The 26,419-nt window shown below is 54.5% G+C and overlaps 11 protein-coding genes across 11 annotated transcripts; 5 read left to right on the top strand and 6 right to left on the bottom strand.

Moving 5' to 3' along the window:
- Window positions 1–207: 207 nt before the first annotated feature.
- Window positions 208–739, bottom strand: SLO1 (Slo1p; the record flags this gene model as incomplete). Its single annotated transcript, XM_076677481.1, has 4 exons — window positions 208–278; window positions 356–430; window positions 508–539; window positions 603–739. The coding sequence occupies 4 exons, from the start codon at window positions 737–739 to the stop codon at window positions 208–210; spliced, it is 315 nt and encodes a 104-aa protein (XP_076535567.1).
- Window positions 740–875: 136 nt separating this feature from the next.
- Window positions 876–1,876, top strand: JCM15063_004820 (uncharacterized protein; the record flags this gene model as incomplete). Its single annotated transcript, XM_076677480.1, has 2 exons — window positions 876–1,088; window positions 1,160–1,876. 2 exons carry the CDS (start codon window positions 876–878, stop codon window positions 1,874–1,876), a joined length of 930 nt encoding a protein of 309 aa, XP_076535566.1.
- A 326-nt stretch (window positions 1,877–2,202) lies between these two features.
- JCM15063_004819 (uncharacterized protein) lies at window positions 2,203–3,566 on the bottom strand (the record flags this gene model as incomplete). Its single annotated transcript, XM_076677479.1, has 3 exons — window positions 2,203–3,226; window positions 3,299–3,420; window positions 3,486–3,566. 3 exons carry the CDS (start codon window positions 3,564–3,566, stop codon window positions 2,203–2,205), a joined length of 1,227 nt encoding a protein of 408 aa, XP_076535565.1.
- A 201-nt stretch (window positions 3,567–3,767) lies between these two features.
- On the top strand, window positions 3,768–5,093 carry JCM15063_004818 (uncharacterized protein; the record flags this gene model as incomplete). Its single annotated transcript, XM_076677478.1, has 4 exons — window positions 3,768–3,850; window positions 3,917–4,219; window positions 4,421–4,653; window positions 4,726–5,093. 4 exons carry the CDS (start codon window positions 3,768–3,770, stop codon window positions 5,091–5,093), a joined length of 987 nt encoding a protein of 328 aa, XP_076535564.1.
- Window positions 5,094–7,101: 2,008 nt separating this feature from the next.
- JCM15063_004817 (uncharacterized protein) lies at window positions 7,102–12,947 on the bottom strand (the record flags this gene model as incomplete). The annotated part of the gene is made up of 15 exons (XM_076677477.1): window positions 7,102–7,300; window positions 7,367–7,585; window positions 7,652–7,695; window positions 7,755–7,814; window positions 7,886–8,419; window positions 8,484–8,879; window positions 8,940–9,021; window positions 9,085–9,164; window positions 9,233–9,570; window positions 9,647–9,761; window positions 9,832–11,317; window positions 11,392–11,580; window positions 11,644–11,783; window positions 11,869–12,671; window positions 12,749–12,947. The coding sequence occupies 15 exons, from the start codon at window positions 12,945–12,947 to the stop codon at window positions 7,102–7,104; spliced, it is 4,884 nt and encodes a 1,627-aa protein (XP_076535563.1).
- A 151-nt stretch (window positions 12,948–13,098) lies between these two features.
- JCM15063_004816 (uncharacterized protein) lies at window positions 13,099–14,485 on the top strand (the record flags this gene model as incomplete). Its single annotated transcript, XM_076677476.1, has 6 exons — window positions 13,099–13,272; window positions 13,746–13,866; window positions 13,936–13,985; window positions 14,050–14,264; window positions 14,336–14,395; window positions 14,461–14,485. The coding sequence occupies 6 exons, from the start codon at window positions 13,099–13,101 to the stop codon at window positions 14,483–14,485; spliced, it is 645 nt and encodes a 214-aa protein (XP_076535562.1).
- Window positions 14,486–14,820: 335 nt separating this feature from the next.
- JCM15063_004815 (uncharacterized protein) lies at window positions 14,821–16,049 on the bottom strand (the record flags this gene model as incomplete). The annotated part of the gene is made up of 7 exons (XM_076677475.1): window positions 14,821–15,264; window positions 15,333–15,386; window positions 15,455–15,548; window positions 15,616–15,689; window positions 15,763–15,828; window positions 15,898–15,925; window positions 16,006–16,049. 7 exons carry the CDS (start codon window positions 16,047–16,049, stop codon window positions 14,821–14,823), a joined length of 804 nt encoding a protein of 267 aa, XP_076535561.1.
- Window positions 16,050–16,201: 152 nt separating this feature from the next.
- On the top strand, window positions 16,202–17,574 carry JCM15063_004814 (uncharacterized protein; the record flags this gene model as incomplete). The annotated part of the gene is made up of 5 exons (XM_076677474.1): window positions 16,202–16,516; window positions 16,608–16,754; window positions 16,835–16,944; window positions 17,020–17,322; window positions 17,403–17,574. 5 exons carry the CDS (start codon window positions 16,202–16,204, stop codon window positions 17,572–17,574), a joined length of 1,047 nt encoding a protein of 348 aa, XP_076535560.1.
- Window positions 17,575–17,794: 220 nt separating this feature from the next.
- Window positions 17,795–20,892, top strand: JCM15063_004813 (uncharacterized protein; the record flags this gene model as incomplete). The annotated part of the gene is made up of 12 exons (XM_076677473.1): window positions 17,795–18,233; window positions 18,310–18,390; window positions 18,461–18,807; window positions 18,892–18,947; window positions 19,012–19,163; window positions 19,222–19,304; window positions 19,374–19,637; window positions 19,705–19,879; window positions 19,947–20,512; window positions 20,585–20,653; window positions 20,727–20,792; window positions 20,854–20,892. The coding sequence occupies 12 exons, from the start codon at window positions 17,795–17,797 to the stop codon at window positions 20,890–20,892; spliced, it is 2,337 nt and encodes a 778-aa protein (XP_076535559.1).
- Window positions 20,893–21,596: 704 nt separating this feature from the next.
- TAD3 (Tad3p) lies at window positions 21,597–23,721 on the bottom strand (the record flags this gene model as incomplete). Its single annotated transcript, XM_076677472.1, has 4 exons — window positions 21,597–22,055; window positions 22,123–22,676; window positions 22,738–23,118; window positions 23,184–23,721. The coding sequence occupies 4 exons, from the start codon at window positions 23,719–23,721 to the stop codon at window positions 21,597–21,599; spliced, it is 1,932 nt and encodes a 643-aa protein (XP_076535558.1).
- A 458-nt stretch (window positions 23,722–24,179) lies between these two features.
- Window positions 24,180–25,409, bottom strand: JCM15063_004811 (DUF6533 domain-containing protein; the record flags this gene model as incomplete). The annotated part of the gene is made up of 3 exons (XM_076677471.1): window positions 24,180–24,718; window positions 24,795–24,809; window positions 25,181–25,409. The coding sequence occupies 3 exons, from the start codon at window positions 25,407–25,409 to the stop codon at window positions 24,180–24,182; spliced, it is 783 nt and encodes a 260-aa protein (XP_076535557.1).
- Between the last annotated feature and the right edge of the window lie 1,010 nt (window positions 25,410–26,419).

The raw sequence follows: 26,419 nt of genomic DNA, 5'->3' as shown, positions 1-26,419 counted from the left end.
CTATGCAACTGTATTTGCGCCGCCGCGCGTCACGGCTCTCTTGACCGGATTGGATCTTGGCGAGCGAAATATGCTTTTACAACAATTGACTGACTCATGAAAATCGTGGTATACGTATACTGCGAGAAGGGTATGGAGTCGAAGCCGTACACTTTTGCCTCAACGTGCTCCTGCCATGGCGCTGGAGAGGGAGTGAGCACACAAAAATCAGCTCAAAGTCGCCGACTTGGCTGGCAAGAGTGTCATGACGTACTTGTTGCGTGTCAGATTGTCAATGTCTAGAGGAGCAATGGTTTTCGTGGTCAGGGCAGTTCGCGGGTGTTCGAGTGGAGAAGCAGACTCGAGTGCAACGTACACGTCTGTAGGGTCTCGTTGTCGGACTTGAGTTTCGTCGCTTCGCCCTGTACCTCGGAGACTCTCTGTAACAAGGCTGTACGAAACAGGGAACCAGTGCGTGACGTGTGAGCTAGTAGCAGAGGCGCGGTGGGGTTCCTGCTGATGACCGACCACGCAGACCATCCTGCTTTGAAAGGATATCCCTATACACGTACTCGTTCTCAGCATCCTCGGTTTCGCCTCAGTAGACCAAGGACCGGACGTACCTGACGAGACGCTCCTTCTCGACGACGTCCGACGCGTCGAACGTTTCCCTTTCCAGTGTGGCCGGCTCTGACGTAGGCGTGACTGGTTTGCCCCAGGCGTTGTCCGCGTCCACCGAGCTCGAGTGAGGTCGCGACATGTACGATATAGTCAGGGGTCCGGATCTGACTGAAACAGTGAAACTTGCAAAGTCGAATAATTTTCCTGATCAAGTTGGCTACCAATCCTTTCTCGCCTCCCTCTCGACGTCACAGACGAGCAGCGCTAGAGCAGGCATGACCAAGACGTTCGATTCAGCGACGTACCTGCGAGGGTTGGGATGGGGTGGACCCGGTTCTTCACTCAACAACGATCCGAAAGGTCGTGCGAAACCCGTCACGGTAGCTCAGAAGAAGACGCTGTCGGGTGTTGGTCGAGATCGGGATACGGCATTCCCATGGTGGGAGATGGTGTTTAGTTCCGTAGCAGGCAAAGTCGGAGGTTCAAAGGTATTTCTCTCTCCTTCGCTCCTGGATCTGTCCTCGCCTGACGAATTCTTCCCTGAAACCTTGATGTACAGAACGACCAGCAGCTCAGAACTTCAACCGGCATCCTGTCCCATCGACCACCACCGGCACAATCTACTGCATACGATTCGATGAAGAAGACCTCGGGAGGACTCAACCTGGACGCGATGGCTGTCGCAAAGCTCGAAATGGCGAAACGCCAATTGTACAGTGGCTTTATGCGCGGCACAAAATTGAGCGGTACCGTTGAAGAGGACGAACAAGACGACGGAGAGGATGCGAAAGACACGAAGAAACGGAAACGAAGTAGGGACGAGGAAGACAGCAGTTCATCCGAAGACGAAGGACAAGGCAAGGAGAACGTCACACAGAAAAAGAAGAAGACCAAGGAAGAGAAAGAAGAGAAGAAGCGGAGAAAGGCAGAGAAGCGGGCCAAGAAGGAGCAGAAACGGCTGGAGAAGGGCAAACGGAAACAAGAAGAGACGGTTACAGTCATCCAAGAATCTACGACAATCACGACCACCACCACTCCTGCAGAGTCTGCGTCCTCGTCCTCTTCGCCATCGCCGGCAATCTCGAAGGCTGATCGCAAAGCTGCCAAGAAACTCGCTTCTCAGACGACGTCAATAGCTACGACGAATGTCACGGAAATGACAGCGGAAGAGGCAGAGGAGCGAGCATATGAGGAATCAAAAGCTGCTCTGAGAAGAGCCGAAAAAGAGGAGCGCAAGTTGCTTAAAAAAGCTGCGAAGGGTTCAGGTGAAGCATGAAGGTGATTGAGACCCGGTCTACTTCCTCAGGTGTCGCATGTAGGCGGAGTTGCACAATGTGTTGTGTGTATTATTAACTCTCTGCAATCATCGTTTCGCGCTTTTGGTTCCCTGAGCATCTTGACAGTACTCTCTGACGGAATCGATCTGGCGTGCTCTCTTTGGGGTCAGAAAATTAGTTCTACTGAGTAATTGGATGTCCTGCAACCCAACAGTGTACTGAAAACTGTACAACAACATGTGACGGAAAACCGCAAAGAGACTCCTCGTCTCTGGAAAACCTAGACTTGAATCCGATATATCCCGGCATTCGATCAATCTCTCTGTCATGGACGAACAACCTGTTGTTGCTCGCCCTCACGAATTTTTTGCCGGACAAAGTTCTCCATCTGGCGCTTCTTTAACCCGACCGCAATCCTCGGATCGATCACTCCTTCCTCTGTTCCCGCAATACCAGCACCGTCGCTAGTTGCTGCTTGCCGCCTCGCTTCGATTCTACGACGTTGTGCTTTCTTGATCCCGTCGAGCGCGACAATGATTAGGAAGGGAGGGAGCCCTCGCACATCTTCAAGCAGCTTGCAAATCTCGTGATTCTTGTCGAGATCGTCGATCGAGTCTTCCTCTTCGTCAAGTCCTATTCGATCCTGCGAAGGGATAGGATCGCCGGGTGGAAAGAAGATGTCGAGCAGTCCGGCACCCGTCGTTTCGAGCGGGTAGCCGTTCTTGGGGAACAAGGGCAAGTACGTTTCGAAACTGGGCGAAATGTCGAGTAGGAACTTGGCGAGCGGGGTTTGACACAAAGTCGAACCTGCTCTCCCTGGGGCTATCGAAGGGGGAGGAACCGAGGCGGAAGAAGATACGCGGGTTGTCGGAGCGGCGTCGGGTTTCGGAGAGAGAGACGTAGGCGTTTGTCGATTGGTCAGCGACAGTTGTGGTGCCTTGGACGAGGCGGAATCGTTCGAGTTTCTCGAAGTCTCGACGTCTCGGATCCAGGTTCGAACCTGTCCATCAGAGCGTTCTCCCTCGGTCGATTGAATTCGCTTGCGTTTCTTGTCCGAATCTCTGTCGACCTCTGCCTTCATAGATGGCGGGGCAATGCGTTGCCTCGCGACGAGCGGCGGGTGATTGAGGGTGTGATCATCCTTGCTCAATTGCGCCCTCCTCGCGTTCTCTGCATCGACATCGAGGGGCTCGTACGGAGGTTCGTGATTGTGCACGGGTTGGAACGGGAGCGAGTCGACAGTCCGGTTCGAGCCCGACACCCTGTACCCCCACTTGCCTCGGATCGTCGGGTGGTCGTCCTCGCTGTCAAACAAGTGGCGTACGATCGAGACTGAGAACGAGCACGTGCTGGCGGACGTACAAAAAGCCGCATGAGTCTACAAGACGGAAGCGGAGAGAGGGGGGACAGAAGGAACCTACTCATGGGTGGAACACTGTATTGTGAGTCGTGCGATAGGGCTCGCTGGGCTCGACTCGGGTACGACGGCTACATCGTAACCTTGGGTCCACTGGTACGACCTGCAGAATCTCACGAACCCTTCCTGTTGAAGGACTGAACTTTATAAGCGATTCGGGCACAGATGTCCGAAGCAAACGCAGAACGCACTGCTTTCGAGTACCTCGCAACTACGCTTGGGGCTGGACCAAACGTGGTGTCGAACCGGAGAGCGTTGTTGAGTTTGGCCATTAAACGAGACGACCGCGCTGCCTGTCGACCTCTCACGCTCGTAGCCGAGAGCAAGCCGGAGGCCCCACCGACGGCAGCTCCAGGTGCGGCTTGGACTCAAAGCGAGAGTCGAAGAGGCAGCCGTCTAGAGTGATGAGATCAGTGTCGGAGCGGTTGCCGCCTTCTCTTGCTCTCCCTCCAACCCCTTCGCACGGTATCGCCATGGCTCCGCTCCTTCAGTTCAAGGCAGGACGCTCGTTCCGTGAAGGCGAGACGAACCAGGTCGTGTCTCAACCAGATCGCGGGTCAGTCGCAAGTCATTCCGCGCGTTCGTCATTCTCGGAATCCTAACCTCGCTCTCGGCTCGACAGCTTGATCTACCTCGAGGAGGAGGACGGATTGCTGCACTTCTACTACAAGGACCTGACGACGTCCCAGATTGTCGAGGACCTCATCATCTTCCCGGGCGACGCTTCGTTCAAGGTTGCCCACAAGCCCTCGCGCGTCTCGGTCCTCAAGTTCAACTCGTCCTCTGCGAGACACTTCTTCTGGCACCAGGACGCGAATTTGTCCGAGCAAGAGTTTGAAGAGCGAGGGAAACGCGTCAACGAGTTGATCGGCGGCGATGAGGACGAGCACAGTGGCGCAGGAGAGGGTGAGATGCAAGTAGAGGCGTGAGTCGACCGCCAGAAACCCCCCCGTCCACCCTCATCCCCCATTTCGTTCGAGTGTTGTACCTGTGCCCTCTCCCCTTTTGAATACCCCCGTCCTCCGTCTCCCGTTTATGTATCGCAATCGCAATGGTTGATCCTCCCTTTCGATGCGAGAGATAGCCGTGAAGAGATCCGAAGCTGAATCCCTGCTTCTCCCTTTAGTACACCGAGCACGTCGGCCGCTCCTGCTGCTACCGGTGCTGTTCGAGGGGGACCTCCGCCCGTGTCGGGTCAACAGGCACTTCAACTTGAATCGATCCTGTCTGCATTCCGGTCTGCTTCTTCGTCTTCTGCGGCTGGATCGAGTTCGAAAGCAACAAATTCGGGAGGAGATCTCGAAGCGTTGCAGAGCGCGTTGAGGGGAGCGAGACAAGCAGGTGGTGGTGGACAACCAGGTAAACAGCTCTCCATTCTTGTTCTCTCCCTAAAGACGGTTGAGCCTGACTCTGTGATCATTCATCGAGCAGAGTACACCCTCCCCGATGTCCTCCCGACCTCGGCCCTCACTTCCCTTCTCGAATCCCTACCGCCTGCATCTCTCGCCCATCTCTCTTCGTTCCTTCCGACCTCGTCTTCCCTCCCCATCTCGACTCCAGAAGAACAGCGCTCGAGTCTCGTACGAACTGTGACTTCCCCCGAATTCAAACGCGCGACGAGCAGTTTCGACCGAGCGTTGAGAACGGGAGCGACGGGTCCCGTGTTGAGAAGTTTGGGCATGCAGACGGGTGAACAAGGGGTCGAAGAATTTGTCGACGAAGTTCAACGGATCGCCGATAGCGAGAAGGCAAAGGACGAACCGCGACAGGACAAGGATCACGACATGAAGGAAGAATGAGCAGTAGATATTCTCTGATTGGGTCACGATCCTGATTGGGAAAATCGTATTGGAGAACAAATAAACTATTTACGGCAACAAGAAGGGACCCCCTGGGACCAGGGTAACTAACTACGCAAAGAAAGAGAGGAGAGAAGGCATTCATCTGAATCCCAGTCTCGACAGAACAACGGATGACAGCGTGGAAAAAGCGAGAGGCAACAAAAGAGAACGAGATCGAGCAGAAGAAGGCAAAGGTCACTGAGCAAGAACAGAACTAATTCTATGGGGATGCATTTTCGCGGAGTCGGCAGAATGGATAGGAAGTTCAGGGGCGGCGTAGAGAGGGAGACGCATTCGATAGCCAACTACCCGAGTTCCTCGAGAACATCGACGTTTCCAAGGGAGCCGAATGCGCCCGTGGGCGAATCGGACTTGAAAAGGGACCATACGGAGGAATCCCGCGAATGTGAGGGGAGTCATTCGCTAAGCTCGCTTGAACCGTAGTGGGAGCGAACGAGAACCCTCCTATGTCGGCCTCCAAGTCGACCTCCTCCTCTTCTTGAACCGGATTGATGAGCGCAGGGATTGAATTCATTGTTCTCAACGTTTGTGTTCTCGACCTGACCGGAGACTCACACGGCGTTGAATACACGGTGGGCTGGTGAGGGTAGTAGTCCGTCGAAAGACGACTGGGTGGACGGAAGCACAGACCGTCGTCATCGTCGAACATGGAAAGCGAAACGGAAGCGTCGTCATTTTCGTCGTCGCTAGAAAACGATGATGCCCGATTCGAATGGGTAGGCGACGAGAAGTGTGAGATATCCTGAGGGTCTTCGGGGAACAGGTGGGGAGGGCACAGCGAGAGGCCCAAGATCTCTTCAAGACCATAAATCGATCCGCCTCTTTGAAGCGAGACGCTCCTCTTCGTCGGTCCGGCTGACCTCATGCCCCAGCTTTCTTCCGATGAAGACGATGATGGCGAGACGGGAGAACTCGAGGATTGCAAGACCGGATATGAAATGAAACGCTTGAGCTGCTTTTGGCCAATCGAACATCGAGAAGCCAGCGGGGGCGACGTCGAAATCGAAAGGGTAGCTCCGCTCGTACGCTTCGATGTACGACTCGTGTTGGTGCAAAGTGGATTCCTCGAATGCCTATGAGAGCGAGTGCTGAGAAAGGACGAGACGCGAAGCAGCGTCGAGCGCGAACGCGACAGTCTCGGCGTGCGATGCTGGTTCGCCGGCGCGGCGAGTCGAGGAAAAGGTATGCGGTCGCTCCCGTCGTCATGAATCTTAGTTACATAGACGCGTCAGATGGCAAAAACGCGTCGAAACAGCAAGGTTGTCGCGCACAGTCATCGTGGACGTGATGTCCTCGTGCTCTTCCTCGACTTCGGTCATGACGTCGGAGGAACGAAGCTTATGGATTCGGATCCAGCTGAACCAAGTCATGGGTGGTAAACGAAACGAGAGGTGCACCGTGAAAGGAAAAGCCATGAAGCAAACATTTGCACACTCTAATCCACCCCACCCGGGAAGCGATAAACAGAAGAGGTAGGTGCGAACTGTCCAGCTGACCTAAAGTCTCACACTTCGAAGGGGTCCGACGAAAAAACCCGCAAGCGAGATGACGCGGAACTCCCGCGGAGCAAAACAAACAGGTGGTCTGAGCGTGTTCTGACTCTCTAGTAAGAACTGTCTCGAGACCGTGAGTAGTCGAAAGGCGGAGGAAGGACAATTCGGTCACAACATTTCCCTCGGCCAGGTGAAACCGTTGAAAGCGCGCAACAGCTGTGAGCTCCCCAACACACGTTTGTGTGGCCGGGATCAGTCTCACGAGCCGAACATTAAGCGCCATTTCCATAGTCGCAGAGGGTGCGAGTGACTGCAGAGAGACTACAGCTACTAACAAAAAGAGAGATGCAAAGGGAGCAAAAACGAGGTAGGCAGGAAAAGCGAAGAAGGGGTCAAGCAAAAGAAGTACAAAAACAAAAGAGCGAACAAAAATGCACAGAGAGTTCCTCATATCATCGCTTTTTCGGTAGGGGCATTGCCATGATGCCGCCTCCTGAGCCCTTGGGACCGGAACCTTTTGCTGGCGCTTTGTACCGGAAGCCCTCAAGTTGAAGCTGCTTGGCAGCGGCTGGCGCGTTGGGCGTCTTCGACGCGGTAGACTTTGCTTGGGCCTTGCGAGGAGCCGCTTTCGGTTTGCTGACGGAGGATCGCCTAAGAGCCGGATTATGCGTTAGCCGGTCGGCGCCTCAATCGCCAGAGGGGAACAGAGAAACTCACGCTTCGGCAGCGGCAGCCGCATTGTTGGCTGCAGATGTGCGTCGGTTCGTCGATACAGCCTTCGATTTGGGAGCACCTGTTTTCGACGCAGGTCTAGCTTGAATAGTCGAATTGGTCGACGCTGTCGAAGTCGCACCGGAAGGAGCGCTGGAAACACATAGGGCTTTACCTCCATGGTCGCTCCACCAATCGCAGTCGGTTGGACTCAAACCTTTGATACTGTGACATGCCAAAAGTTCCTCAGCACGTTGCGTAGCCATTTGAGATTGAGCAGAGCAAACTTACGCGACAAATTCGGACACGGTCCGGGGGCAGTGATTCGCGATCAGCTGTACAGGTCGGGCGCGGTCAGTCCAATGTCTGCAATCTTGTGCGTCTCCTGGCTCACCTGTAAAGCTGAATCGGAGATGATCTTTGCTGGGTCAGAGATTCCCTGCTCGGTGGCGGTCTAGAGTGGAGGCGTGAGAGGCAAAATTAGCAGAAGCAGAAGAAAGAGATAATCTGTATCAGTAAGCTCACCGTATCACGGAACTCGAAAAAGTGAGCAAGGAGTCCGCTCGAGTCTTGTCGTCCGCTTTTGGGAGCGCTCGTGGCTGATGTCCCAATCGATCGCTCTGCAGGTGGGTTTCGAGTGTGGCTCTCTCCCGATTTCGTGTGAACCACTCGGCGCCCCCACTCATCCCAATCGCCGTCCGGATCTTCCTCGTAGATTCCGGTCTCCTCATCGTACAGCTCGTCGACATATTCTCCTTCGTACTCGTCATGCTCGTACGACTCATTGACAGGCTTGGCAGCCTTTGTTGGCTTCGCCTTCTTGCCCTTGTTGTCTTTACCAACAAATCCCATCTGCAGCGGAATGCGACCAGCGAGGAACGTGCGCGCACGAGGCCCGAGGACGATGTAGGCGTTCGTGAAGCCAAGGCTGTTGCGTTCGTAGCGTTCTCCAAGGATTTGCTCGGAGAACAGCAGCTGGAAGAGTCGCTCGCAATCGCCTCGATCGATGTTGGATCCTTTCCCGGCGTGCTCGAGTTGGTCGTGTCCGCTCGAGACGATCTGAGGAAGAAATGATCAGACGTGAACTTCTTTATGCGGTGTCATTCACCGAGAGCTGACTCACTTTCTGGCTCTTGCTTCCGCGGAAGACATCGATTGCGTAAAGCATCGTTACTCCCTTGTCCCTCTCGATCAAGCTGACGAGCCTGACTGCATCCGTTGCGAGGTCCGACACGTTCTTGTAATCGACGTTCTTGGGAGTCATGCAATTGTCGCAAGTCTTGTGACACTGTTCCTTCGGGAACTGTTCGCCAAAGTATCCCAACACTTGAGATCGGCGACAGTCGGTTTCGTTCATGCAGTATTGGACCACTCGACGCAGGTTCGCTCGATTGTGTTCTTTCTGTTCGGGCGTGCCTTCTCCTTCGTCGATCAGGCGCATGAGGAGTTTCGTGTCGCCGTATGAGTAATACAGCACGCAGACCGAGTTCATGCCGTCTCGGCCAGCTCTGCCCGTTTCCTGTTTTGTGGCGCAAGCATCAGTGATTGTGCTTTCTCGTTGGAACAAGAACAGACGTACTTGATAGTATGCCTCGAGGGATTGAGAGAGCGAGTGATGAATCACGAAGCGCACATCAGCTTTGTCGATTCCCATACCAAAGCTGTCGATGATGATGAGATCAGTTACAGCACTGGGGTTACATAGAGAGGAAAGCGGGACTCACGCGATAGTGGCGCAGATGACGTGGACCTTGCCTGCCTGCCATTGTTCCTGCACTCGGATACGGTCGTTCTTGTCCATGCCCTGTTTCGTCGCAACGACAACCTTCAGTAATCGATCAGGAGAACAGATGCGAAGGATCGGAAGCGCACAGCGTGATAGTGCTGCGCAGGGATCCTAAAGTCTGACCTCAACTTCGCCGCCGTGTCCTCGCACTGCTTCTTGCTCGAACAGTAGATGATCCCGCACTCGCCTCGGTGATTCGTCTTGATAAAGTCGGCCATGTCTTTCAAAAAGTTCTTGCATTTTGGCTTGACGTGATAACGCAGGTTCGCGCGATTGAACGACTGAGTCAGGACGAGCGGATCTTTCATGACGAGGTTCGCCATGACGTCCGTCTTGACCCGAGAATTGGCAGTTGCGGTGAGAGCGATGAGCGGAATGTCGGGGAAGTCGCGCTTGAGCGAGCCCATCTGTTTGTAGTCGGGGCCTGCAACACGACCTGCCGCGTCAGCTCAGATGCTCGGAGGCACAATTCGACTGACGCGAAGGAGAAGCGAGCGCACGAAAGTCATGACCCCATGAGGAGATGCAGTGGGCCTCGTCGAGGACGAAACGAGCGAGCTGGCCCTTGCGGTGGAGTTCCGCGAGAATCCCCCTGAATTGACCGCTGTTGACAATCTTTCGAAAGGCTCAAAGTCGTAATCAGTGAATGAGCGAGGAAGGCAACGAGGACGCGAGGGTCACTGACTTGTTCTGGGGTCACGTAGGCGAGACAAGTTTGAGGAGGGTCGGAACGCAGGCATTCGATCGCAAATTTCCTGTCGGCAGCGGGCATCGTCGAGTTGAGGAATACAACCGGAATGTCTTTCTCGATGAGACTTCTCGTCTGGTCAGAAATCAGCGACAAGAGTGGTGAAACCACAATTGTCACGCCTTTGGTCGTGCCACTTGAAATGACGGCTGGAAGCTGGAAGCACAAGGATTTGCCGCCTCCAGTCGGGAGTAGGACGAAGACGTCTTGACCTCCAAGAGTCGCGTTGATGGCAGCTTCTTGATTGGCACGGAACTTGGTCAACCCGAACCGCTGTCGCAGCGCTTTGTTCACATCGGATGTCCATGGGTAAACCTTCTTGGCAACCGGCTGCTGTGCTGCCGTGTTGGAAGTTGACGCTGTCCCGGCGCCAGCAGCGGATGCACTCTTTTCCGAAGTGATGATGACATCGGACGCCGTCGAGACTGTACGGCTTGTCTGGTTGAGCCCAGCAGAAGGCACGCGCCGCTGTTCGACAAGTGTCCCCGAATTGAGCTGACGGTGCGCTTCTCGCGGAGGCGGTTGCGGGTTTCTCTGCGGCGCGTCTTCGATCGTGATCGAAAAGACATCGTTCCGATTCGATGGTGGAGGCTTGGGGTCGGACCGGGCTTGTGGGCGAGGCTGACATTGCTGCTGCTGCTGCTGCTGCTGCTGACGGTCTTGTTCCGAATCTTCCTCCCAGTCGATATCGTGCATGAGCGCATCGAGCTCGGGGGTGAGCTCGACCCGACCACCGCGAGAGTTGTTCGAAGCAGCGGAACCTGCAGGCTGTGATCGGGAGGCGAGGGAAGCTTGAGGCGCAACAGGAGCAGGCTGAGGCTGACACGGCGGTCGTCTCGGATCTCGTGACGTTGAAGTGGGCGGAGGCCTCGTGCTGCTGACTCCGGCGGCGCGGAATCCAGATGGAGCAGCGCTGGGAGGAGGTCGCTTCGAGGCAGGTGATCTGACTGGATCGCGATCAGATGAAGAAGCGTCGAGCGTTACCTGATCGGAAGTGTGCAAAGTGGGAGTATTGATGTTGCGGGTCGAAGCAGTGGGATGCGAGGCTAGAGTACCCGGCGTGGCATGTGGTGGTTGGAGTCGGCCGGAAGGGGTTCGATCCGCTTGGAGTTGCTGCCGCTGTTGTAAAGCCGTGATCGTCGCGCTCTTCTGACTCTCGCTAGCGCTGCCGATCGAGGACGCTTTCGGTGCTGATGGTCCGTGAGCTGATCGCGTAGCCGCGACGCCCGCGCTGTTGAGCGAAACTGAGGGTGAACCGTAGCCAACAGGACGAGAGCCGGGCACAGCAGAAGGTGATCCGTGTATCGCTGGCAGAGGCCCAGCGAGGGAAGTGATTCGAGGAATCGCAGGACGAGGGGCGGTTCGGTTCGGGTTCGACTTTGCCGCCGTTTCGAGCACGGGAATGCGACTTTCAAGGTAGGACCTGGAAGCGTGGAGAAAACCCTCTTGTCAGCCGCAGCATCTCGACGAGACGTGTGAAGAATCAGGAGAACTTGCAAAGTATGCCTGATCAAACCGACGTCGTTCCCATTCGAGCTGAAACTGCCTTCGGGCGCATGTAGCACTTCGCACAATTCTTCCAAACAACCGACTTGCTTCTCCTTACAGATCTGGAGTTCAGTCGGTGCGATCCCGAGAGCTTCCAACCTACCCCTAGATTCGTCGTAGCGCTCATTGACATATGATCTGTCGCAATTTCCTCAGAGAGAGTCAGAGTCAACAGAGTTCGTACAGAATCGAGAGACTGACTGCGTATGGCGAAGCTCGTTCTCGTCGAGCCCGTCTCGCGATCTCCCGCCTCCGTTTTGCGCAATCTCGACGAAGCCATGCAGAATCGCGATCCTTCGATTTGTGAACGCGAGCAAGTCTCCTTCCACAAGCGCGACTTCCTGCCGAATCGCAAACCAACGCAAGTCAACGATTACGTGATCAGTGTTTCGAGATCGCAGGAACGATGCGAATGGAGACACTCACAGCTTCGTTGCGAGCCTCGCCGTCCTCGGAGATACAAGAGTCGCCAATGCCGCTCCTCGCTGTGTTCGGCTCGATTGGGGCCATCGTGACACCTGGCTCCACGAAACCCATCGGCTCCCCATCGCCATTCTCGCTCTCGGGAATCTCTTGATCGAAGCCTTCGAGTGGCGTTTCAGATGAAGAATGCAACGGGTCGTTCTCCTTGTCTGCTCCGAACGCTGCTTCTCCTTCGCCCTCGGTATATCCAGAATCGAGGGACGTCCTCGGCTTCTTAATGATACGTTCGTCGTGGTTATGCGCAAGGTCGGGATGGAAAGTAGGAGAACGAGTGGTAGGAGCGGGTTCATCATCGTCGTCGTCGAGTTCGTCGATTTCTTCTTCTGCTTCCGCTTTGACCGCTGTGACGTATGGGGTTTCCTCCTCGATCGCCCTCTCTTTACCCTTGCGACTCGTCGGAGAAGGTCGCTTCATGGGTACAACCACCTCGACTACGGCCCTCGGACGACGCGAGGACGAGCCTGGTGTTGAACAAGCCGAAGTAACCGGGTTTCGAGATGCGGAGAGTCGCGGCCGAGGAGTCGAGGTCTTTTTGAGAGAGAAGTGCGCCGAGGCAACAAAGTGGTTCGAGGAGGTTGAAGCGGAAGAGGCGCGAGGGCCAGAGTCTGCAGAAGACGAAGAAGCGAGCGTGTTGGTAGTCGAAGCGAGAGGCGAACGAGGACGAAGCGGGCGCGAGTTTGATTGGGACTTTGCGTCGTCGTTCGCTCGATCCGTCGAGCTGACAACAGACTTGTTGGCAGGTGAAACTGCAGTGCAGAATATCTTCATGTCAGTGCGAGCGAACGAGAGGTGAGATACAAGCTGTGACAAGCCGGCAACTGACCGATTCGTCGCACTCCCTTGGCCGAGTCTCCTCCGATACTACCCGGTACGCCTTCGACTGTCCTGTTTGAAGCGAATGGGACGTCCTTTGGTGTTTGATGCTCTCGCTGTTGTTGTTGTTGACTGAACGGCGGTGGCGCGAGACTGGGCGCAGGATGCCGTTGCCTGGCCGCGGTCGCTGCTGGCCTGAATCCAGCCATCCTTGACGCGTTCGAATCGCACAAAGAGGCGGTCGGTCGTGTGAGAGTGCGGCAAGAGGACGCGCGAATTCACTGAGAGTCGAATCGACGCCGACGTTCAACTTCTTTCCCACCTCATTCACGCGCCCTTTGCCAAACCCGAGCGCGCGACATGTTCACTCCACTTTCAGTCCTCGCGTTGTCGGCCTCGGTGCTGGTCGCGTCCCTCCTACCGACTCGCCAGGGCTTGATCCGATCCGTCGCGGCACAGCAGGATTTCACTTCCAACGCGACTGGATTCTCGGGCACATGGTCGACGGGCAGTGGCGCCGTCGTGACAGGTCCGGTGAGCATCTCTCTCTCTCGACTCTCTCGCATCGCTTGAATCGACGCGGGCCGCGAAGAAGCTTGGCACGGGACGCGCGAACCGAGATCGAGTCACACACCCGACACTCGCTCGATGAGCACGCAGCGGGGGATCAGGCGTGCAGGTCGAGTGACTCTTGGTGGACCCGGGTATACCTGTCGAGCGGGACGACGAGCAAGCGGTGAAGGGGCTCTCGGGGATTCCGCCGCATTCACCCAGCCTCCCGCATGTCCCTCCCGTTGGGCCGGGTACGCCGGCTTTACGGATGACTACCCAAGCACGACAGTTCAGGGTCGAATTTCGCGCGCAGATTGCCGCGAGTTGACCCGTCCTTGTCGAGACCGAACCCCATCGATGGATGGTTCGATGCGATCGTGTTTCAAGCAACCTGCCTCGCCCCGGGGGCAAGACCAGCAAAGACTGACTGCCTGATTGCCCAATCACTCTGCCAGAGCTTTGCCGACCCGATGAACAATGACAAGCCGTTTAATTATCCCGCCAACACGGGAATCGCCTTTTCGTTTACCGACGATGGATACTTTGAAGAGGCTCAGTACCGCTTCGAGGCGAACGGTGAGCTCTTATTCTGCTCGAGTCTGAAACCGGAGCGAGTGCCTGATCTCAAAACGATTCTCTGTTCAGCTTCGCACCCGCAATGCTCGACGGCCGTCGTCATCTGGCAACACGGCAAAGTGAGTTGTTGCGCACTGCCTCTTCGTTCACCATCGCGCTCTCGAGTCCTGACGATCCTCGCAGTATTACTTCCACAACAATGGATCGTTGACCCTCGACCCGTCCCCGTTCGAGGCCGATGGTCGCATCCAGGTGCAAGATCCGTGCGCGCCGACGACCGAAGTGTTGACGTACTACAGCCAGTTCGAACTGTACAACGGATGGAGCATCTCGATCGACAAGCACCACGCTGCGTACATGCTGCAGCTGTACCGGTTCGATGGCTCGCTCTTCCCGAGGTTAGTCCACCGTCAACCCGAGAGCTTGTCCTCTGTGATACCGGCCGTAACGCCTTGTGACCCATCCCTAGATTGTACTTGACGGTGCGACCCCCGACAATGTTGCCGACGACTTCGCTTGAAGCGGTATAGTACGTTGCCCTCAGTCTCGCTCGGTCCTTCCGATCATCATTGACCTCTTTTGATCCAACAACAGCAACGGATCGGTACCGGCACGCTGAAAAGCGAAAAGGCTTACGCTCCTCGATACCCCTGATCACGATTGAACGACCTCCTCTCCTTTCCAAGACGGCTCACCGTTTTTCCTTTTCTTCCTGCCTCTCGCTGTCATTGCATATGCTTTCCACCCTCATAAACAGACACTCCTACTCTCGTCCCTGAACCTTCTTGTTGCTCATGCTTCTCGCCACATTTGTTTTTTCCAGTCTCTTTCAGAACTATGATGCCTCTTTTCTTTCTGGCGTAATGTTGTAATCCTTTTGATCGACCCGCTCTCTCGTTTCTGCCCGATCGAGGTTGTTTCCCAAGTTGTTTACACGCAAAAACCAATCGAGCACTACCGCTCGAGTCGTTCATTTCTTCTTCGTTCGGCTTCAAGTGCAACAGCTTGACGTTCCCTCAAAATCCTCCTACGCTCAATTTCGTTCTGTCTCAACTCTTCGACGCGTTGTTCCGAATCGAGGAGGCGGACTAGGAACAATGGACATTCGAGCCAATCTCGACCTCCCGAACTTCGTTCCCGTTTCCACACGGTCGTCCAAAAGTACCACCAGTGTCCCGTCGCGATGCCCAACAAGTCACTGATCACGACTCCCAAACCCCAGCCTCCTCCACCTCCTGCTCCGTTTTGGTGGGAGGAAGACATGGAAGATCCACCGCCGGACGACAGGATCCAGGAGAACAGGCACAGCGCGTAGGGGAGGTATGGAGCTGTGATGGTCAACAAACCAAACAGGGACAAGCGCACGGAAGGGTTCATCCGGGACCACAGATACACGAGCTGCGTTTTTTAGAAGGAACTCGTGTCAGGTTCCGGTATTCTTTAATTCGGAGAGAGACGCGAATTACGGTGAACGAGAGAGGAGACGAGAGAAAGGGAGATGGCGAGAGCGGTGACAAGATCTGCAGACATTCGACGCTGTCAGATCATATATGATATAGAAAAAAGCAGTAATGTGTTCTGGACGGACGAGCAAGAAGGAACACGAGACGATCAGGAGCCAAACATACTCGGCACGTTTGCCGTGAAAGGTCGATTCCTCCAACATTTTCGAGTACCGCATACTGTTGTTTGTGATCACAGAAGGTCAGTCAGATGTCGTTGTCCCGCTAGGACGAGCTCGCGACTTACATGAAAAAGACGTGAAAGAAGAAGTCAAGCGAGAGCGGACCCCAATACAGGAAGCAGGTCACGACTCGCCACAGCTTGCGACTCGGACGGTTCAGCTTCAGTCTTGGCATTGTGGTCACAGAGTTGGTAGATCAATGAGGAGCGTACCTGCATGTGGTGAAACGCCGAGCGATAGGTAAAGTACAGCTGAAGCGGTGTCACCAAGTTGCATTGCTAGATGTCCCAGCTCGGATCAGTATGCATACCGACTCGGGACAGACACACAGAGAGAGAGCCACTTACGACCGCAGCAGAGGTGGCGACTGCTCCGCTGTCGGACACACGGCGAGAGCAAAGGTTCAGGTGGAGCCCGACCAAGAACTACGGTCGGCGCATCGTGGGACTACTTACATGAGGTACGCTTTCGTAATCGGTGGAATGTCGGCGAGATCCATCTCTACCAGTCGAGACCAGCCCAGAGCCGATGAGCAGGCGGTATGATGACAAGTTGGCGACGTCCATCTGACTTTCTTCTCCGAAAGCGCGCGTCACTTCTCGTTTTCTAGCATCTTATCAGCGCGACTTTCGCACCACCGGCCAGTACGCGATGTCGATCCTTACGAACGACGCGTCCTCGACCGCGTCGACGACGAGCGCGCGCACCGCCGCTGCGGATGGCATCACGGAAGACGAAGCCAAGCTGTACGACCGCCAACTACGCCTGTGGGGAGTCGAAGCTCAGAACCGGATGCGATCGGCTCACGTCCTCCTCGCGGGTTCGTTCCGCGGGGTGTCGACCGAAGTCGCCAAGAACATTGTCCTCGCTGGAATCGGCAAGCTCACCTTGCTCGACCACCGCACCGTCGAGTGGAGTGACCTCGGCAGTGGATACTGGGAACGCGAGGAAGACATCGGGCTCAAGGTGAGCTGCTGCAAAACTTTCGTCTCTGTATACATCTTGCTCGACTTTCCCAGAGGGCTCACGCGCTTTCTGTTCGTTTTGCCCTGATCAGCGAGTCGAGGTTGTTGCACCAAGGTTGCAACTCTTGAACCCGCGTGTACAGATTTCGACCCAAACCGACTCGGAGTTGTTGCAAGATGAAGCTTTCCTCAAAACTTTCGATCTCGTGGTTCTAACTGATGTCGAAGCTCAAACTATCGTATGCCTCATGCTTCATCACTCCTCGATGACACCACTCTGTGAGCCGACAAAACTGATTCGGCATCGTCACGTCCACAGTCGAGGGTGAACAACCTCACTCGGAAACTGAACAAAAAGTTTTTTGCTGCGAGCAGCATAGGAATTCACGGATGGGTCTTTGCAGATCTCCTACAACACGACTTTATCATGCGAGTCGATTTCCTGTTCGTGATCGATCAAGTGGGAGAAATTGTCCTGACCCCCAACGAGCTTTGATAAAACAGTGACCAACAGAAAGCAGCAGCACCTGGAGAGCCAACGACAACCGTGCCGCTCAAACTGTCTCATTCGTACTGCTCGTTCGACGACATGCTCGCTCACGATTTCTCTACAACGCCAAAATCGAAACTTCGGAAAAAGACATGGTCGAAACGACAAGTGTTGTGGGCCGTGTTGACCTTGTTCCACCTCGAACTCGAGGACGCGGGACAAACAGTGACGAACGAGAGCCTTGCCAAAAAACGGGAAGAAGTGTTTGAGCGGTCAAAGGTACCGAAAACCGAATCTGTCGAGGACGAAGTTATCTCGTAAGTAGATATCGAGCTCCTCTTTCCCGACGTGTGTCTTTCCCACATACTGAACCATCAAGCTTTCCTCGGATATCCAGGAGGTTCGTCAGCTTGTTGGGACACGAGTTTGCGCCGAGTTGCGCGATCGTTGGAGGCATTTTGGGTCAAGACGTATTGAACGCGATCGGAGGCAAAGAGGAACCTGTGCGCAACCTGATGGTGTTTGATGGAGATTCGGGAGAAGGGGGAGTCTGGAGTTTAGGTTGTTGAAAAGGTGGTCGCTGCTCCGACCTCTTTTTTGAAATGCGAAAAGAAGAAGCGGGAAATACAGACGATCCCTTTCAAAGGCATTTCTTTTTCCGCTACGATCTCCTCAATAATATTTCTAGTAAGCGAGAATGAGAGATGCTCGATGATGCGCGGAAAAAAAGAACATCTCTGCAAGAGTTGATCGAATTTCACTCGGCCGCGCATCTCGCTCGATACCAGTATGCCCCGACGCACGACCTTTGGAGACGATGATTCCGACTCGGATTCGGGCCTTATCACTCGTCCAGACCCTCTCGCTTCACCGCGCCAAGCTGCGTCGAAAGATGTCGGTACATCTCCGAAGCAGCAACCATCAGCGGCTGTGAACGGCAAGAAACGCGCATCTTTGGTACATGCCAACGGCTCGAACACGAACTCGAGTCCAGCGGCAACCGAGATCCGAAAGAAGCCTCGGCTGGTCGGGTTCACCGAATCGGACGAGGAGGACGCCAAGCAGGACAAGGATACACTTTTGCACCTGACTGGACTTGAGCTCAACTCGAACGGTGCAACCAAGGGACCTAAAAAGAGGGTTCTGTTGACGAACGAGGACAAGAAGAGGTTGAAGGACGAAGCGAAACGCTTGCTCCCGGGCAGGAAAGAACTCCCAGTGTGGGAAGGTAGGCTACTATCATTCGAGAGGATCTATAAACCATATAGAACAAGAGAGAGAGCTGATACCATACCATTTCGCAGGCAAGGATGAAATTTTGAAAGCCGTGCAGGACAACGATACGGTCGTCGTACTCGGCGAGACGGGTTCGGGCAAGACTACGCGTGCGTTTTCTTCTCGACGCAATCAGTGTAGCCTTGCAAAGATGCTGACCTCCAATGGGCGAGAACGCAGAAATTCCTCAGTTTCTCATGCGCTCTTCAGTTCCGTGCGAAGCACCGCGTGTCGTGTGCACCCAGCCTCGTCGAGTCGCCGCAACGTCACTTGCATCTCGTGTTTCGTCTGAAGTCGGATGCGCATTGGGCACGCTCGTTGGATACACCGTCCGATTCGACGACCGATCGTGCTCAAGAACTCGACTCAAGTACGCGACCGATGGTGCCCTGTTGGCCGAGATGTTGGGCGACAAAGACCTCGATCAGTACGACTGTGTCGTGTTGGATGAAGCGCACGAGCGCAGTCTTCGCACCGACATGTTGATGGGCTTCCTCAAGGATATTCAAAAACGGCGGAAAGTCAAAGTCAGACAGTACCGCGAGAAGGGAAAAGGCAAGACGGTGGAAGTTCAAGCCAACAAAGAGCAACGCGAACCGACTGAGCTCAAGATCATCGTCATGAGTGCTACGATCGACGCGAAGCGGTTCAGCGAATTTTTCGACAAGTGAGCAGTCTCTCGTTGCCTGCGCTTTTCGAAAGTAGCTGACCACTCGGGATGGTGTTTGCAGTGCGCCAGTCCTCTTCATCAAAGGTCGACAACATAAAGTGACACTTCACTACGCCGTTGAGGCCCAAAATGACTACCTCGACGCATCTCTCAAGACCGTGTTTCAGATTCACACCCTGTATCCTCCAGGCGCAATCCTCGTCTTCTTACCAGGTCAGCCGAAGCATGTTGCAGACATCTGCGACGAAAAACTAACTACCTATCGAGACAGGTCAAGACGAGATCGAATCCCTCGCGAGTTCGATCAAACAATTCTTGCCCGACCTCCCTGTTTCGTTCCCGAAAGCAGACTCGGTGTGTTTCTTGTACTCTGCTCCGCGTCTGCCTTGTACTGATCCTGTATGTGCGATGCATCATTTCCAGGTCGTCGTGACACCGCTGTATGCGAAGTTGCCAGCAGCCGAACAAGCAAGAGCTTTCCTTCCCGTCCCGCCCAACACGCGCAAGATCATCCTGGCAACAAACGTAGCGGAAACTTCAGTCACGTTGCCAGGTGTCAAATACGTCGTCGATTGCGGAATGGCCAAGGAGAAGCGATATCACGCAGGTGTCGGGATCGACAGTCTGACTGTCGAGGGCATCAGTCAATCCTCGGCGAAACAGCGCGCAGGTCGTGCAGGTCGTGAGGTCAGCCAGGAGGCTTCTTGCACCAGCGTACGATTCGTGGTTGACTGACAAGGTTATCTTTATATAGTCGGACGGCCACTGCTTCCGGTTGTACACCGAGTCGAGTTTCCAGGGCATGCCGCATCGGACTGAACCCGAGATCAAACGAGTCAGTCTGACGTTCGCGTTGCTGCATCTGCTCGCGGCCGGTCAAGAGGATGTCACCAAATTTGAGTACATGGATCGACCCGATCGGGATGCGCGTCAGTCCTTCTCTCGCTCGAAACCCTCGAGTTGTTGTGTTTACTCAACAGAGTCTTTCACTCGCAGTCCTGTTCGCTTTGATGACTCTGAGGGGACTCGGAGCTGTCACTGACAAGGGCAAAATCACTCCTCTCGGACTTCAAATGGCGCAACTCCCTCTCGACCCGGTATATGCTCGAGTGCTGATCGCGTCATTCACCGAAGGGTGTCCACACGAAGCGATCGATCTTGTCGCTTTGCTCGGTTCCAAAGAACAGATCCTCGCGGTTTCTTCAGCGAACCGGGATGCGGCTACTGAAGCTCGCAAGAAATTTGTGCACCGCACGGGAGATCACATGACCCTGATCAACATCCTCAAAGCATTCGAAGAAATGGATGGCAGTGTCGCACGACGGGAGGAACGCAAAGCATGGTGCCGGGAGAACTTTATCAGCTTCAAAGCCATGAGCCAAGTGCTGGATGCGAGGAAACAGTTGCGCGAGAGGGTGGAGCGATTGAAGATCGGAGACTGGAGCGTCAGCAGCGGAACGGAGGACGCCACGCCTATCCTGAATGCGCTCGTCGGCGGCTTATTCAGCAATACCGCAATCCGGAATGAGGACGGCACGTACCGACATGCCATGACCCGACAGGTCAGTATTTCTCTATTTGACTCACGGATGCGGATTTTAACCTATCTTGACGCTGTTGGGATGATCGAACAGGCAATCGCAATCCACCCGAGCTCTTCGATGCACAACCGGAAAGCCCTGGCCATTGTTTACGATGAACTGGTACGTTTCTCTTCCTCTCTCTGAGCTGTCAATCTCGGACCAGTTGTTAAAACGGACGTCGATGGAATAACAGGTCCTGACCACGAGGACTTATGCGAGGGGAGTTTCGGAAATCGACCCTCGCTCGATCCGGACAAAGGTGAGCTCCAGTCAATCTACCTGCAGACCCGAGTAGCTCGAGACTGATCTGGCGAGTACAGGCACCCGCCCTATTTGGCTCGGGCAAGGAGGAGCGGTAGGCGCTATCTCTTCAATCGTTATTGCCGCAATGACACGTGGACGCCCGCGCGTAGCGCCGAGAACTACCCTCCGAAACTTGTGTAGCACGTCTTCAGCCCTTTCTGCGTGCGACCGAGAGAAATAATTGGAACTCAAGCCTGCGCCTTACGCACCCAAGGAGATCAAGCAATGCAACTTTCTGATCCTCCTCCTCTTCTCTCGCACGTCGGAAAAATCGGAATCGATCACTTGTCAGGGTCACATACTGATATGACGCCTCGATACACATTCCTCTGGATGCAGCGCGCCAGCTCCCTGAGAGCATGACAATTCAACCAGAGAAGTCCAGCTTCTTACAAAGCCGTCGTCTTCGACGTCATTCCCGAGGAATCCGAGCTCGATGGCAATCACGAATGTATAATCGACGCAGCTCTTGCCGCTCGACTCGCATAACGCAGTGCCAGAGAATCGGAAGAGAAAATTTGGTATATACTAGTCCAAACTGCCGCTTGTCGTTGCATCCTGTTGCTCGTTCGCCCGCTATGCCTGAAGTCTTTTTCCGACGTTTGAATCACTGGCAAGAGATCCTCAGGGACTGATACCCTTGAGCTTCACATCTCTGTCAAGTCTAATAGCTCACGCGATACGAGTCTGTCGGTTAGAGACGGAGAACACGATGCGGTGGTTGCTAAATCTACGACGTGCGGAATCGATATACGACTTTCTAAGGATCAACTGCCAACTCGTCTATACCTTCTCCAATGCGACTTCCATCTTTCGGCACCCATTCCCATACCTCGTATTTGTGGTTCAGTCCACCATCCTCATGCACTTTGTACAAGCTACCACAACCTCCACTACCTGGCGCATTTTTGACGTAGTAGAGTTGTGCAACCCTCGAATGCAAAAGAGCCATGGCACACATGAGACACGGTTCGTGCGAGATGAACACTGTAAGTCCCGTCATGAGATACGGTGGATCAACCGCTTCTGGAGACAGTTGCGGTCGTGTTCCATCGAGATCGAGCACAGATACCGCGTCGATTGCGTTCGTAGCAGCGTGTGAGAAGCAGTTATGAGTCGAGAGGCGGGTATCAACCTCATCGGCCAGGTTCGTCGGCGGTCGGAGCGAGGAGTGATACGTAGGACACCAAGAGTCCGTCACGTGACAAGCGATCGGATTCTGTTGCCCACACGCTCGATCAGTCTTCGAACCAGACGAGGAGACAACGTCAACGAAAAGTTCTTACCTCGCCTCGCTTCCCCGCCTCTTTCGCAGATGTCCAAACCCGTTCGATCTCTTTTTCGCTCCATTCTATTTTGGCCCGTTCCCATCCCTTCTTCTTCATCGTCGCCTTCGGACCTTCTCGGATGTGGACTAGGGTGACCGGCCAAACCTTGTTCCAGTCTTCGGCTTGCTTCTCGGTGTGCGCTGCTTGAGCCGGCACGTCCACGGTGTACAAAGCTGGAATCGGTTCTGGTGCGAGTGCTTGGGTGAGAGCGGAAGAAGCGAGGAGTTGGACAAGATCGGAAGGGGCTGTCGCGACGGGGAAAAGGAGAATTGATACCGGAGTATCGGCGGCAAGGGTCCCTTTTCTTTGAGGCTCTGCCGTCTGCGACTCCGTAGTTTCGGTCGCAGTGGAGCAAGGTGTTTCAACGAGCGTGGCTTCTTCGACAGCGTTTTGCATAGGTCGAACGCGCTTCAAATGCTGTAGCTCGTTGAATTTCCGACTAGTATGTTTCCGGACGAATTGGAAAATAATGCCAGAATGCCGAGCAGGAAGATCAATGGCCCAACAAGGAACTGTAAACGGGTGCCAAAGCTTCAGTTTTCGCATTGGAGGATTTGGATCGTAGTAACGCACAAGTTGAGAGCTCGGCGTCCTCGGGATCGATGATTTCGGTGATCTTGCGGAAAGGGAAATGTGGCTCATCGAAGCCAATGATTTCGTTGTCCCTCTCGTGCAATTCCTCCTCTGTCATCTGGAGCGTTTCCGCTTGAGCCTTGTCTTGAGGGTCGACGTCGTCGCCAATGTTTCCGAGTCCACCCCACCCATCGTCGACAGACTCCTGATCGTCGACTGCGCCCGAGTCGACATCGCCAGCAAAGCGGACTGAGTGGCCGTAAAAGATGAAGAGCTCGTCCCCAGCCTTGATCGGTTTCGCCGCTCGGTAGTGTATTGTGTATTCAGACGTTTTGATCTCGTAGGAGACGTTCGGCGAGGGCGAGTGGTTGAAGAGAGAGCCTATCTTGACCGCGAGACCGTCAGACCTCGGCGCGGCGCTGTTCGATTCTGCAAAGTGCACCCACCGAGACCTAGCGCGACCGCCATCTCGCCGCTCTTGCCCCACGTGAAGACATAGCCTCGCAGCTGGCTAGCTTCGACCCCTTTCAGTTCACCAGCTGATTGCTGTTGTCTCGGATCGAACCCTCTATATTCCTTCTCGCTGAGCACGAGTACCGGGCTAATCTCGACAATCTGGCCCGCCGGAATGTCTTGAGATGCAAACACCCCTCTTCCCAGTGCAGGATCTTTCGTGAGGATCTGCAGCGGCGCTCTGGTGAGATGAGGAGTGACTGGAGGATAGGGAAGAGCAGCCGAAGGGGTCGAGTCTGATGAATCGGCGGCACCGGGCGGTGGAGGGTACGAGTAGCTGAGTCCTCCTTTGGCGACAGATTCATGTGCGTTTGAGCGGGTCGAAGTACCGTCGGTGCAGTCGAGGTGTCCTTGCCCATTCTCGCGTCCTACAGGAGCATTGGTGCGCTCATGACTTGATGGAGATCCATTTGTTCCTTCTCGAGCCGCTACTTGGTCGTTCGAGGTCGGTTCTGCGGCGAGATCGCTCATTTGAGATCAACAGTGAGAAGTCGGGAGGAAATTGCGGCTGTGCCGGTCGGGGCTGCTGCTGGCCTGCTCTTGGTAGCAGCGATCCACCTCTATGTCCTACTGCCTTGTGTTTCAGGGGCGCACAAGCATGAGTCGATCACCAAGAAATCATGGATCAACAATATATTCCGACTCCGCCAGATGTCGATACAGTAGCCATATTCGGCGCGCTCTGACGAAACGGGTAATGCATCCGTCTGGTCAGAGCGCTCTAAGCGTTCGATGAGCAAGAGTGCGCTTATTGCATGGCAATTTTTTTCTGCGCAACAATTCAAAAGCTGGGACATTCCAAGACGATTGGTTCTACACGCCTTAAAGCACGCTGGGTGTTCCAAGGCAGGTATACAGAGACTTCTATACGTCAACACCGAGGTAATACAATTAGATTTGGTGCTTCAGAGCCTGAAACGGATATGGGATCACGCCTGCTCTTGCTCTAGCTTCTCGACGGTTTCGCCCTTTTCGTAGTCATGGTCTTCGGATCGGTGTAGCAAGACCGCCATCGGCGCTTGCGGTCTCGCCGGCGGTATAGCGGGAGCCGATGTTTTGACGTATGGCAGCGAAGAAAGCGCAGATGAGCCGGGTGCATTGACATGAAGCGAGAGGGCGAGACGGCAGCTGAGCGTTGACGAGATGACAATGAGCGCTGGTATGTTGAAGCTCTTGATGGCCTCGTCAGGCTGCGACCAGAACACGACCTCGATCACGTGGAAAAGCGTAATGGCGCAGAAGTATTGAACGCCGTCCTTGACGCAACGCTGCAACACTGGAACTTGACAACCGATTTCTTTCGCGATTCGATGACTCTTGTAGACTGTCGAGACAAGCAGGACGAGATTGACGATGAAAGGCGCGATCGAGAGCACGTAGACAAAGTCGGGATGAGAGCCGACGTATACCCCCGTTATGCAACCCGTTAGCCCGATATATTCAGATACGGGGGCCGGCAATTCGACGGCTACGAAGGGCAACATGTTAGAAGGGAAGATCAGAACCCTGTCGTACCGCGGAGGACGAGGAGCGCGCAAACGTACGTCGCATCTGAGCACCTACAGCAATCATTAGAGCCAGCTCGATCGTTAAGCAGGATACAAGTCTGCTCGTGCAGAAGAATGAATTAGCGGAGGCTGTAGGACTGTTCTACCGGAAGAAAGGACTTACCCTATGACTACTCGCCGACGGTTCTCGTACAACGCCGACACTCGCAGAGCTAGCAGTACATCGCACGTGCTGCGGGCATCCATATTCGAACGTGAGCTTTGCTGCTCGCTTTTCCATGGGAAAGCTGCCAGACGGACAAGATGATATAAATGCTTCCCATCGTCTGTATCCAGGAAATCTTCCGACACACCTCTAGAGCCAGAAGCAGTGGAATCGTCAATTTCAAAGCTAAAGAAGATGTCAAGAAGTGACGACTCACCTGCCGGGACAGTTGCGACTATCATGACGAGCGCTATGACTTGAATCACGAGCGTGCCATAGCGATTGAGCAGGAAGACAACCCGCAATGGCGTCCACCGCTTTGCGAACCAGATGTACTTGACTTCAGACGGGAGTGTCGCCAGCCAGTCCCACGCGAGAATCGCAGTCCAAGCGACGAGGTATTGTAGCTCTGCGGTCGTCTTGCCCTTGAGCTCGTCCAAGTCCATAGGGCTGGCCTATTACGCTTGCGCACTTGACGCACTCGAGGAGGAGTGGACCCAGCGAATCGTAGAGAGGTTGATCTGCGAGCGATGGTGCGAGGCGGTACAGCAAGGGTACAGGCCCCTCAGAGCGCGACTTTCATCGTTTCCAGCCGAATTCGCTAAGGTGTGCCTGGATGTAGCAAGACACTCACGAGATCGCCGCGTCAGGCCCACGGTTCAAAAGCTCAAACAGGAAACTTGCAATTGCGCCTATATGGATCCGGCAGTAATTGCGCCGCGATATTCCATGGACCTTTTACAGTACTTATATGTAGAGTGTACACAAGCACAATGTTTGATCGTCAGCGTCGAGGCAGTCCCTTGTTGTTGTGGAGTGCAATGCGAGCGCTCGTTCAGTGAGTCGATAAAGCACATATGCATGCACAACGGTTGTCAATGTGCGAAGGTAGCAATGTATGATAACGATGCTCGCCCCGGCCTGCAGGATTCGGAGCCTTCCGCAGCTTGAGCGAAACCAGTTCCGGGGTGATCGGGGTGATCGGGCGAGTCGAAACGGTCAATTGTCTGGATCTATCATACGTACTACTGTAGCGGCTCAGAGGCTACTCTGACATGACGATATATGCGTTCTTTAATTTTGAATCAAGTATTCTAAGCTTGCGAGAATGCTGAATATATATGCATTACAACAGATCTGCGCAGATTCTGGTCACTCCCCCTTCCTGATCAACTGGGTCTCTCGCTCTCGACTCTCAAGGGACAGACCGCTGCTGGACTATTGCTGGCGATCTAGATTCTGCGTTTCAGAACGGAGATCCAGATATAAAACCAGCCAACTCACTCAACCAAGACGACCCGCCATCTCACATTGAGCGCCATCTCCTTCGACATGGGACTGGCATCTGGCTGGACATGGCCTGCTCGCTCTGGAAGCGCTGAAGGCTTGCTCTCATACCATACACCACTTGTCATCGCTTCTGCTGCACGACGGTGCCTCGAACGCTCGCGCCCTC

Source organism: Sporobolomyces koalae (assembly GCF_050403365.1).
Source record: "Sporobolomyces koalae JCM15063 DNA, S_koalae_JCM15063T_v1_ctg8, whole genome shotgun sequence".
Classification (NCBI taxonomy): domain Eukaryota; kingdom Fungi; phylum Basidiomycota; class Microbotryomycetes; order Sporidiobolales; family Sporidiobolaceae; genus Sporobolomyces; species Sporobolomyces koalae.
This window is presented reverse-complemented; position numbering and strand designations above follow the sequence as displayed.